This window comes from Anopheles merus, chromosome 2R (genome assembly GCF_017562075.2).
Source record: "Anopheles merus strain MAF chromosome 2R, AmerM5.1, whole genome shotgun sequence".
Classification (NCBI taxonomy): domain Eukaryota; kingdom Metazoa; phylum Arthropoda; class Insecta; order Diptera; family Culicidae; genus Anopheles; species Anopheles merus.
In genome coordinates, this window is record NC_054082.1 from 58,630,589 (window position 1) to 58,644,540 (window position 13,952).

Consider the following 13,952-nt stretch of genomic DNA (forward strand, 5'->3'; position numbering starts at 1 on the left):
ATCTTTCAGTGTGTTGCTGTTTTCCATGATGTGCTCGAATATATTGTTAGAAGTCTCTTTACTGAATCTATGACTTTCGCAAGACGGATCTTGCGTTAAATGTAAAATGTACTAAAACAAAATAAATAAAATACCCTAATAAAAACATATTATTGGAATATACGAGGTATTCCAGTTAGGTTTTACATCCAGCTGACAAAGACAATGTTTTGACAATTGAATAGTGAAACAAATGGTAGACCCTAATAATATTGAAATGAATCAGCAAAGCTCATTAGAGGTACAGGCAGGTTTTACCCGACAACGGTTATTGTTCCGAAGAAAATTAAGAAAGAAGATTGTGAACATACAGAGGTCATAGTTAAATTTAAAGAGCTGCACTCTAACAGTATTACATTTTGGAATTTGTAGTCATTTTCACCATAATATCATCGTCCGTATGTTTAGCTAATGATTGCTGAGCAGATGTTTTCAATTATTCAGAACAGACAGTCTGTGAGAGCTAGTACATATATGAACGTAAAACTTAAATTGAGTATATTTTGTATGCATTATCAAAATTATCAGGCTTATCTATTCTGATCTCCATTCGATACTAGTCGAGACAATGAACTTTAATGTAAATTTCTTCATTCAAACAAACTCACTAAATTCTTAAACTTTTCTTCATTCAAACAAACTCACTAAATTCTTAAACTCGAACTCGAAATGACTCCACTGCCAGAATAGAATATCGCTGTGTATATTTTTTAACACCAACTATGATTCAAATTATTTGTCTCACTATTCAAATGTCAGAACAATGCTTCACAGTCTTGTAAGATGTTTTGTGTAATTTTCCCGGAATGCTGCAAAAATGGATCAATAACTTCTTGATTTTTTGTTCCCTCCATGATATAACATTTTTTAATTAACCTTATTTTAAGTGTGCATGAAGGAGGTTTTATCATTTGTTTTGTTTGGGATCAAATGTTTTAACATTATTAGATTTTTCATGACCCTTTTTTCTAAAGTCTGCAAGGTCTATAATTCTGTTGCTTGGTATAGACGTTATTTTTCATATATCATTACAAATGTATTACATTGTACCTATCTCACTTTTGTTTGATGGAGTTTCTCTTGTAATTATATTGATTGCTATGAATTTCCGCAATCTTTTAACGAGCAACAAAAAGAAAAGAATCTGCACTCTACTTCCTATAGATTCCTGCAATATGAAATTTTGTTTGAGATGCTATGTACAAAAACGAGTCATTCACTAATGTTTCGATTTTAATTTAATTGTTTTAATCCTACTTTTTCGTCTCATAGCTACAGTGTAACTTAAACAATCAAAGTAAAAATGAATGATTATAATCCAATTATGTGCAGGATATGATTATTAGCCAAATAGGCTAATAAAATAAAACAGCCCTGTACGAGTCCGAATTTGCTGTCATTACTATACGCATGTCAATAATGAGCATTTAATGATGTACGTTGACAATGAATAACTGGCTGCTTCCCTGCTATGATCACATTCAAATATTAAATTTCCACAAAAGCCTCCATAGTTCTTACATTACAGTGTTGTCAAATTTACATAACTTTAATTGAATTAGTTTTAACTAACGAAGTAAGAATAGTGATTCGAATATGTTTGACGGAATTTGTAGATGTATTAAATACGATTTTTGTGCTTAAATTATGATCCATTTAACCTGTCAAATACACAAAAATAATTCGTTGTAAATATTATAGTGAATTTGTTAACCGTTGAAATTTTTCGTCACTTTCTTAAAAAAATGCATTTTCCAAACATACGTGATTCTTCATATCTGTGATAACATATACTTCACGAAATCATGTTTTTGTTAGATAGAACGTAGGATATAATGAACACGAAATAAATAATAATGTTTTACTGCTCGAAGCTTATCGTTTAAAAAATCGATATGGTCCTAAGTGTGATCTATTCGTATTGCATTACATATTCGAGTCTTGAAATTGTACTCAAATCAGGAATATCAAACCTTAGACATGAAATTCCTACTATAGTCAAGATAGTTAAACAAAAACATAAAGAAAGTATTTAGAAAACAAAATAGTAGAGCCAGTTAGCTGCTGAAATAAATTTGCACAAGTAATTATGATTTCTTTTAACCTATATAGAAGATTGATGTTGAGCTTGGTAGGACTGGAACATGTTGAGAGTATATTTTATTCTTCTCAACTTAAGTACCCATCAGATTTCCAACACTAGCTTATTCTACATAAATGTTTCGGGAACATTTTTGAAACATTTCTTACAATCTAATATAGGGGAGCCACGTGTATTGCGAGGCTAGCTTTTCGAATACTGATTAGAGAAGAGCTTGTAATCGATAGGAGAATCCGCTATAATTTTCTTCCACTGTACGTTATGGTTGTGGGAAGGGTGGATTGTTTAGCGAAAATTATTTACATTGTATGGTAATTTAGTAACTACAATAAAAGAGCAAAGAAAGTGGTTGTATGCTGCACGTGGTACAAAGGATATGTAGGAGTTTCAAAGTACAGTGGAAGAAAATCAGTTTGCAAATCTCGTATCCATTATTGAGCGTACAATCTTGACACACTTCGATGGGTGTGCTGTATGTAGCATGCATACTACTGAACAAAGAATGTGACATTCATGTTGTGTTAGCATCCCAACGACAGCTCACAATACAGTTACAGTTGCTATAAAGCATTCCATCAGAGATATCACGGACTTATGAACATCTTACAGGAGAAAAGATGTTCTAAACTAAAATTGGATGTCCCTTCTTGATCAGAACTAGTCACATATTGTAGACCATAGACAAATCAAAACTCCTGATTATACTTCGTAGTATCAGAAGGCGTACTGCTTCCACCACCACCACTTAAACCGCCACCTCCAAATAGTACGCTATCTTGATTGCCCTGATATCCCTGATACTGCTCCTGGTAGAGCTGGTTGAGTCTCTAACCAGTACCCGAAAAGTGCCACGCGTCCTATGCGCTCAAATGCGCAAACTGTGACGGATGAATATCAAATTGATAAGGATGACCATATGGAGACATGTGATACGGCACAATATTCATCGATGCCATCTTGTGTTCTTTTTTCCACTTCATTCGTCGATTCTGGAACCAGATTTTGATCTGACGCTCGGTTAAACACAGTGCGTGTGCTATCTCGATCCGTCGTCTGCGAGTTAAATATCGGTTGAAGTGAAACTCTTTCTCTAGCTCGAGCGTTTGATAACGCGTGTATGAAGTGCGTTGTCGTTTCGTTTCTCCATTAGCATTCACCGTGCCTTATTATACGGCCATTGACAAGTACGTTGGTCCATTGATCAAATTGATGACCACGATGCAAAGTCCAACACATACCAGCGTTGATATGGAGACATGTAAGAAAGAGAAAGAAAAAGAAAGAGTTAGTAAATAAACAGGATCCATTAGATATAAATTAACTGTTATAGATAGACTAATATAGATTAACATTTTATCTACAATCAGCAAATCAGTATGAAAGTGGCTAGACTTGAGTAATTGAGATATTGAGTACAACAATTTAATGAGTGAATCACGTCCTTTTGTAACTTTTGATTTTACGGAATTAGATGAAGAACAAAACTAAGAAAAAAAATTGCAAAAAGTTTATACTTTTATTCTTACAGCATTACGGCGTTAACACAACGGACCCTATCCTCTTTCAAATGCTAGAAAACAACACCCCACTAGAAGAATTCAAATAAATGCCAGCTTCCAGGAAAACCATAATTAATCTTCTTCATGAAATTTCCTCGAGTTGTTTACTCACTGGAGCAGTGTTATGCGGTTGTCAGTAGCTCAATCGTTTCAGAATTTCAGCATACGCTGTCAACGTAGACAAGCCTTCAATTTACAATGTAGGTTTATCAAAATGATAATGGAGACCCCTTTTCAATCGCGTTCCTATCATCCTCACAAACGTACGAACGTTTTAGAAACGTTCAAATTTTTGCTATCGATTGCTCATTTTCATATGATACTTGATACATTCTAAATAATACGAAAACCCAAAAGTTCGATACATCCAACGATTATTTATGTAGAATTGTAGGCACACACCCAGAAATGTAAGTTGAAGTGGATTTGCTCCAAAAACATTGAACCAACTGTCATCTCGAATAAGGAGCTGTTTCCATTTTTTTGTAAGTGATCTAAATACTTTTCTGGATAAATATGAGTTTTCGATTATTTGTTACGCTACATGCTTAAATGCAACACTTGTATTTAACAAAACAATCCGGAGCTGCATCAACTAGTATCACTAAACAAACAACATAGAAGATACAGAGTTTACCTAGCCAATCGGGCGTCGTCAAAACGTTATCGGTCGCCATAAATACTTTTTCGGGCGACGTAAACCCTCAATTGGGCAATGTCATTTCTATTCGAGCCTTGTGAAGTATGAATCGAGCAAAGTACAGAATGAATTGGACCTACTTTATATTTTGTTGCTTTCTAGCAGTAAAACAATACTTTTTTTGCGAGTAGTTTAACTGATATGTGAGAAAATTAACTATTTTTAAGTTTAATTACATACAAAACTATTCAAATTCCTTTTATTTTTTATTTTTTATTCAAACCCGTACAATGCAATTAGGTTTTATATATTTTTTTAAATATAATATGTTTGGCGATTTTATTAGGTAAACATTTTAAAATAATACATAATAAGTTAAATAACATGCAAAATACGTATTTTTAAACAACTTGATGGATCAAACACACCGGAGCGACCGATTTGACACCTTCAAGAGTAGGACGCTTTCATTCTGTACTTTGCCCGATTCATACTTCACAAGGCTCGAATAGAAATGACAGTGCCGAATTGAGGGTTTACGTCGCCCGAAAAAGTATTTACGGCGACCGATAACGTTTTGACGACGCCCGATTGGCTAGGTAAACCCTGTAACAAACATTGGAAATCTTCAACAAAAATAAGGAATGTGATGGTTACAGAAGTTTGAAAATTCTCAATTGTAGCGATGTCAAGGTTGTTATATTCATAGAAAATTTAGCAAATGTCATTTATCATTCTTGCTGGTCTGGTCATTTCTAAGCTGTTAAGACATTTCAAAGGGATTGTTATACAGAATATACACATACTATGAGTGCTTTTTTTTCTTCAATACCGTATGGTTTATGCCATAAAACATAGATGGTTTATCAAATTGAATAAATATTATAATATAGATGGACTTCAAACTGAATTGAGCAAGATGTGATTGTCAGTTGAAGCATAGAGCATAGCCGTTGAAAATCTTGGTATACCATGTATAGAGAATTGGCAATATAACGTTCATTCAAGCATAACATGTTTCTTCTTCTTTGGCTCAACAACCGTTGTCGGCCAAGGCCTGCCTGTACCACTTGGTGGCTTAGCTTTCAGTGACTTATTGATTTCCCCCCATAGCAGGATAGTCTGTCCTACGTATGGCGGCACGGTCCATTTGGGGCTTGAACCCATGACGTTCATATTATTAAGTCGTACAAGTTGATGACTGTACCACGGCCCGGCCAACCTATCCCCTGTTTACAATGCTTTTTTATCAAAGCAAATATGTAACAAGATAAGTTTAAATGAAGGTCATAATATCAATCTGAATTGAAATCTTTGCTGAATTCATTTTGCATGATTAACTTGTTGTCCCGAACTGCTACATTAGTGGTTTGAACCAAAAACCGAGTACTAATTCCGTTTTGGTACTGTAGACGGTGTAATATAATCATTTCATTTGAGGTGAATAATTTTTGGACTTAAAAAAACATACAATGAATCAAATTGTTCACCATTGTTGAGTAATGCTAATAATGTTGTGATTTTTTATACACCTGTTCTTTTTCCTACATTTGCAGACGAGTCAATGCTGTAATATTTTGAAACATTTTTTTTTGTATTACAAAATCGTAAAGTTGACTAATGGCCGGTTTGGTGGTACAGTCGTCAACTCGTACGACGTAACAACATGCCCGTCATGGGTTCAAGTCCCGAATAGACCGTGCCCCCATACGTAGGACAGACTATCCTGCTATGGTAACAATAAGTCACTGAAAGCCATGCTCACTTTACTAGTGGGTTCAGGATGGCCTTGACCGACAGCGGTTGTTGTGCCAACGAAGAAGAAGAAGAAGAAGAAAGCTGACTTTTTAGCTTTTTTATAGAATAGCAGTTAATGTTATTCTACAATAAAATTATGTGTTTTTATATTAAAAAAAAGATTGTTTTCACAAGCTGAATATGTAATGTGTTTTAATGCAAGTTAGCATTAATTAAAAAAATCTAAAATATGCAAATCAAAGAAATAATAATAAAAAGTAAAATATTTGTTTTCGTTCTTGTATGAACTTTCAATAGTTTTTTTGTGTAAATAGAAATATACTTACAAAATGCCTCATGATTTTTTAGGATATTTTTTGTATGACATTCAAAATTCTGAACTGGCTGAATACCAAAATAATTCACATTAACTCTTTTCATAAACAACAAGATCAAGAAAAAAACTTAATGATACAAGCAAAACAAACTAAGAATATGTGTAACATATTCTTTATCCAGATCTGAATGGTTTTAAGTAGGACAACATCACATTCATCATTGCTACATCACAGCATAGCGTCGTTTAAAATGAGAGCTAATCCAAGTCTTGACAAATATGTAATATCTTCAGCAGTGGCCTTCGGACCGATGGGAAAGGCCAAAAGAATTCTACAGTTGATTGAAAATGTCTGCGGATCACACGTTGTAGAGCTGTCGGCTACTTTTTCCGTTGACGCATGATTTCTGGCTTTTGGTAAACTAAATTCCTTGCTTGCTGCTCAATCACATTATGGCCGCGTTGTACGTTCGCAAAGAAGATCATGTTTTGTGTTTAGAAGAATGTTTTCGTAACCGAATGATCACTTTAAAACGCCACTGTGCTTCTCACTTGTTTTCGAGTCAGTTATTTCTTCTTTTTACCAATGCCTTGAATCGTCTAAAAGACAAGTGACAAAATGTTGACACGCAACAATCACACATGCATAAACGACAACAACTCAGGTAGACATAAATGTTCGCAATAGGGGATGCATTAAATGTGGTTAAGATTATTAAACATGTTATAGTGCTTTTCAAATGTTTTATTTTGTTCAAAATATTTCTACTTGCTATACGAAATTGTGTCATGTTTATAATAATTTAATTCATGTTATTCTATATCAATATCAATTAGCACTATTAATTGCAAGCTATCAAATGATATATAATTGTATACTTTAAATCTATTTGCACTCATATAAAAAAAAAGTACGGCAGAAATTCATCGTTGAACTTTGTACACAAATTATGGATAGCATTGCAAGATACTCATATACATCGCAGTAGAATGAGTTGCAGTATTTTGAATTGTTGTATTTATATATTTAAGTATTAAGAGTGTACTAGACAACAGCAACATTCACACTTGAAAGAAACTTCTTACGATGAATATACTGACTTACTTATACAATCCGGCTGATTGATTCTAAACTACATATACAATTAAAGCGGATGGACGAATTATTCAGATTCACTGTGCATGTTCGATGAGTGTGAAAAATGTGTTGGCTTCTTGGTTAATTATATAATTAGAGCATTGATCAAGAACTACGCCGCTCTAGCTTTAGTGTTTGAGTTTTTGCTTACACGATAGATGTCATTCTCATATTTAAAATCTGTTTGTTGACCTCGCATAGTCAAAGGCATAAAATAAAATAACACATGACTATTTTCAAAACTTTTATTAGTTTTAAGATGTGTATACTTTAAAACGATGATCGTTTAATACGATTAAAAGAAGTATAACTAATCGTTCCATACGAATACAAGATGTTCATTTTAGTTTGCTGTGTCATTATTATTATTATTATTATTATTATTATTATTATTATTATTATTATTATTATTATTATTATTATTATTATTATTATTATTATTATTATTATTATTATTATTATTATTATTATTATTATTATTATTATTATTATTATTATTATTATTATTATTATTATTATTATTATTATTATTATTATTATTATTATTATTATTATTATTATTATTATTATTATTATTATTATTATTATTATTATTATTTATTATTATTATTATTATTATTATTATTATTATTATTATTATTATTATTATTATTATTATTATTATTATTATTATTATTATATTATCATTATTATTATTATTATTATTATTATTATTATTATTATTATTATTATTGTTATTATTATTATTATTATTATTATTATTATTCACACAATCACATTTTACCCATCACATTTAACATATGACATAAACATGGGTTAATCACATTTAACCCAAATACAGTGAACCCTCTCTTATTTGACACCTCTCCAATTTGAGAAACCTCTCTTATTTGAACAATTTTCACAGTCCCTTCATTTCCAGTACATTTTTGTCCCTCCCTCTAATTTGGAAAACCTCCAAAATCTGTATCCCTCTTATTTGTGTATGGTGTTGCCAAGGTTATTGAAAGATGTATGCTCAAATTGGCGATTCTGTTCGCAGTTTCCTATAGCAACAGTTAAGGCTGCATACTAAATGTTCTGTTTTTTCTAGTTTGTATGGACCTTTCATTCACTTTCAACCACTGTAATTTGAAAACCCCTTTTACAATCCCATCGCCTCTCAAATAAGAGAGAGTTAACTGTATATCAAAACTGCTTGCGAAACGAACGGTACACAACTTAAAATCGCGACGTTGTAATAAAAAAATAAATCGTATGTGCTACCATCAAACAAGACTGCGTAAAAATGTTTCATCGTAATTAAACTCAAACTGAAATCGACATTATATCCTAATGAACAATAAACATTTACCATTTTAATCAAAGGATCATTACTTTAAAAAATTGTTGATCTGCAGTTCGTGCTCAAAAGAGCCCTAGGTCTCAAAACCCTACCAGGTGCCTGAAAGTTTACCTTATCAACAACTGACGGGGCGTCAATAGAACTGCAAACAAGTTTTTGAAAAATAGGCACTGTGCTACCATTGTCCTATATTCGAGTGGTTCAAGTCCAAATATAAGACACCTAACAAGGTAGGATGGACATACAACAACACGAGATCACGGAATACGATGGAACATGAAACGAGTAACCTTATGCTGGATTGATTCAATTCTGTCAATCATGTATCGTTGTGATGGATGCCAATTTATACAAGTAAACTCTAATATTGGTCGGACAATTGCACAACACAAGGCCTTCACACTAAAAGAGTCTTTAAAATTATTTGCAACACGTAACATAAAACCTAGCATGTGATTTGCTTTTGATATCATTTGCTCAAAATGTTCCCTAAATGTAAGGTTGCAGTCAATGTAAACTCCTTAATAACAAACTACATTTGAACGAGACACAGAAGCATAATTTAATTTACAATTAAAGATCATTGGGAATCTTTTTCTAGTCAACGTTATTACAATGCATTTCTTGGTATTCACACGCATTAGGTTATAACTGCAAAACGCATTGAATCTGTTCAGACAATCTTGTAGTTTTGGGCAATCGGCATAAGAAGTGACTGGCAAAAAGATCTTTAAGTCATCGGCTTATAGTAATTTGTTGCAATCAGGAAAAACGTTCACAATGTCGTTAATGAATATTGTAAGTATGGGCCTTGTGATGCTGCCTTGTGATACTCCAGAGACATTCGTGAACTGTGTGGATAAGGATGATCAGATATTCACAGTGATGAGCCTATTGTTTAAGTAACTGGTTAATAATCATTGCACTAACGCACCATTTACTCCGTATTTTAATAGATTTCTCGTTCTTCTTTTACTTTTTTTTGGGTTAACAACCGTTGTCGGCCAAGGCTTGTACCACTACTTGTGGGCTTGGCTTTCAGTGACTTATTGATTTCCCCCATAACACGATAGTCTGTCCTACATATGGAAGCACGGTCAATTCTAGGCTTCAACCCATGACGGGCATGTTATTAAGTCGTACGAGTTGACGACTGTACCACGAGACCGGGTTAGTTTCCTCGTTAGATAACAAATGATTTACAGAATCGAAGAAAGTGGAGAAATCGGTATATCACGTCAACCTGCTTTCCACTATCCAAATGATATGTTTATGTAATATGTTCCAAATAATATGTATTTTTTACGGAAGGGCAGTGCGATCCTTCAGCGGTGCAAATAATATCACATGTAAAAAATATGAACATTAAATATTAGGATTAAAGAATATTAAACTACATCAAATTCAATCAAATTTTGTTGAAGCAACAAAAAGGACGTAAGCATGTAAACGGCAACACATAGCTCATAGCATAACCCAAACATTCCATTTGTCTCTTTCGCCACGGTCCGAATGGCTATCTTATAGAATATAAAGAAGAAAAAACATGGCTCAAATAACACTAAACCATATCAAATATTCATCAATCAAGCGAGACAATCGCTACTATGACAGCTACTTGTGAGTAGCTCGTAATCATATGTGACCACTTATGTACTGTTCTCTTCAATATCATATTGGCTCGCAACAATGCTTAGGTATGGTTCGTCCAACTTTTGTCTAGCTCACTTACCTATAACAGATGTCGACATCTGATGTCGTTTCCCAAGTTGTAATATGGTTATTGTTATTGGATCGTTTCACAAGTCTATATTTCTTCTTTTATTATTCTATTTTTAATTGGAAGTCAATAAAGTAGATATATTTCCAACAATTATTCGAATTCAATTGTTTTTGTTTTACACAGCACTTTCAAACACAGGCTTAAAATGTTGAAAAAAAAAAAATAATGTCAATATTGTGTGATGTCGTTCAGAAATGTAACTTTCAAGCAATTGGCACGTTGAACAATACTCAGCTGATCATTAATCATGGCTTCACATTTTCGCATACCATTTTCAAAGTAAATTTCACCAATACCTCTGGAATAAACTGGAGGGGACAAATTTTCCTAAACCCCATGTTTACTGTACACTTTAATTCTTTTGAAAATCGAAGAACTCCCACTCTTTTCACAATTGACAGGAACATGATTTCTAAGGTCTTTCATAGATACTTCAAGGTAATATTGGAAGGATGTTATACGGTTAAAAGATTGAATCACATATACGAAGCAACTTGTATGAAACATAAATTAAGGAAACCATTAGAGTATACATTTTTCAAGCGTAGCAATCGAAGAAATGGAACGTTAAAAAAAACTTGTACGTATAACTGGTAAAGTGATACGATACTCAAGTAAATTCATTCGATAGTGCACAAACAATATTACTATCTGGTTCCTCAACCGAGAGTTCCAAGTTCAAATAATGGAAAGTACAGTTTGTTGTCGGGATATGCGAGATTTATGCGTTCGCGAGAAATCCGCGTAACTCGAATATTTGCGTTAGTAGAATTTCGCGTTTTTCGATCATAATACAATTGATTACTTGGTATTTATAATTACACTTAGAACTTTTATACACTTTATCTTTAATTTGGTTTGATTCATCCAGAACAATCTGAAATTTCTTGCTTTTTAGCCGTTGAAACTTATAAGCAAACATACAATTTATACTTTATTGGACCATTGTCGAAGCAAATTGTACTGATTTGGCATTTGTTCTGTCAAATTTAGAAAACCGCGTAAGTCAAGAATCGCGTAACTCGGAAACAGGCTGTGTATCGTATGAGTATGAATTGCATGCGACACGGTTTTGACGGTGTGATCAATAATGCATTTTTCATACCCGAATAGTCGTTTTCCTTGACGATTCGCTTTTTGTTCATTAGTTATTAATGTGTTTGGTAACCAAGGTCAGGATAGTATCCACATGAAAGTATGAACTATCGATTGCGTTTAGAGGTTACACATTCTCTTATGAAACAAGGTAGAGAAAGGAAGTCAAGACCGGCAATGCTATTAAATGGATGTAAAAACACTAAAATATATTTAAATTAACGACTGATTTGGCTGGCCTAAGTATCCTTATTAAAATGGCAAATAAAAATAACTGTGATCCTAGAAGTTCATCATTCAATGATTTTTCAAAGATTATAATTAATTGGACCTTGTCACATTTTTTCTTTTGAATCTGTTTTACAAATTATTAATTGTTTGTCAATTTTTAGCATTCGTTATTGTAGTCTCAACACTCTTGAATCAATCAACAACAATTTATTTTACAACCATATTAATTATAATTGATATTATAACCAATAGCATAAGATTTAGTCTTACGAATGAAAATCACAGTCAATATGCATATGTCAATGGCATAAACCCTTGGCAGGTATGTAGTTAAATCGTGCGATTCGACGACTTTATCGTGGGACCCATTGATTCAACTATGCACAAACGTCTGAATTCGTGAGTTAAGTACTGTAACATACTTTAAGCTATGGAGTGAAAACTTAAGAAAAAGGATAAAGTAGCCGAGCATAAGGATAAAATAAAAAAAACTTTCCAAACACAACAGTAAATGGCTCATGCCAGTGCACCTTGCAGTCCAGTACGTTACATACATATAGAACATGTATATTGCGTTCGCAAACCGATTGAAATGATCGCAGAGCACGAAAGAGAAGCATGCAAACACAGAATTACGGCAAATGAGTTATTTTCTTTCGCTGTTTTTTTTCCTATCTTTTCTTTTTTTAACTAACTATGTCAATTCGAGTATTGATAGCGTGTTCACTTTAAATGGCATGCACATAGAGTCAACAAAATATTTAAAAATTTGGAAAAAATTGACCTGGCGGAACAGGTTGACTGCGGGATAGGTATAGCCATTCTTTAAATTTAATTTAAGAATGTAAGGTAAAATGCTAGAAATAAACACTAATATTCATTAAAAATTAGTAGTTCCAAAATCTGCTTCTAAAAACGTTGTTCCATGATTAAAGTGAAAGTCCATCAAACGAATAATCAATAGAATCGCTTTAAACAAAATGTAGAGTCGTGCATCAGCGTTATGAAAAAAAAATCTATACGGGTAATGGCATGCGATTTAAAATTTTTCATTTTCCTTTTGACTGCAGACTCATATCTTTGTGAATTCTTAAAAGGCTGGTGTGCTTGCAAAGCTGAAACTAGCTTGTTTTTAATTTAAAGCGATCCATATATGGTTGAGTTTATTTACACACAGCAAAAAAAATAGGTCGTTAGACATTGTGTTTTGTATGTATTATATGGTATGTATTATTAACGTCACTATAAACTTATAATTAATCTTCTTCTTCTTTGGCACTACAACCATTGTCGATCAAGGCCTGTCTGTAACTTAAATGAACTTGGATCTCAATGACTTATTGATTACCCATAGCAGAATAGTCTGTGGGACACGATCCACAAGGGGCTTGAACCCATGACGGACAAATTGTTAATCGTGAAATGTCAAGATGACACATTTTTAAGCCGTGGAGGGGTTACGGTGTTAAAGTGATGTTACGAACCTACAGTTTTATTTTTGTTTAATTGTAGAGTCTTATTTGTTTCAAGTTATATTTACATGTTTTGTTATATTAATACTAGGCCCATTGAAATGTTGGCTACATGCATGTTTTGATAATAAAAGAAACCAATATGTTTTTACATAACATATGTATTATATACTTCTTCTTCTTCTTTTGGCACAACAACCGTTGTCGGTCAAGGCCTGCCTGTACCCACTTAGTGAAGTGAGCTTAGCTTTCAGTGACTTATTGTAATCATATAGCAGGATAGTCAGTCCTACGTATGGGGGCCCGGTCTATTCGGGGCTTGAACCCATGACGGGCATGTTGTTACGTCGTTCGAGTTGACGACTGTACCACCAGTCCGGCCCGTATTATAATATTAGTATTATAGTATTATACACACAAAACACATTTATATGAATCTATTTTTCAACTATATGCATACTGGATACGTACTGGA

General features: G+C 33.1%; 1 protein-coding gene across 10 annotated transcripts in view; it reads right to left on the reverse strand.

The window, feature by feature from the left end:
- Window positions 1-1,289: 1,289 nt before the first annotated feature.
- LOC121590434 (homeotic protein Sex combs reduced-like) overlaps window positions 1,290-13,952 on the reverse strand; it is a 42,677-nt gene continuing 30,014 nt past the window's right edge. For all 10 annotated transcript variants that reach the window (XM_041910124.1, XM_041910123.1, XM_041910120.1 and 7 more), the window contains one exon: window positions 1,290-3,302. In XM_041910124.1, coding sequence (XP_041766058.1) covers window positions 2,998-3,302 — 305 coding nt within the window. In that variant the 3' untranslated portion in view covers window positions 1,290-2,997. The remainder of the gene's footprint in view (window positions 3,303-13,952) is intronic.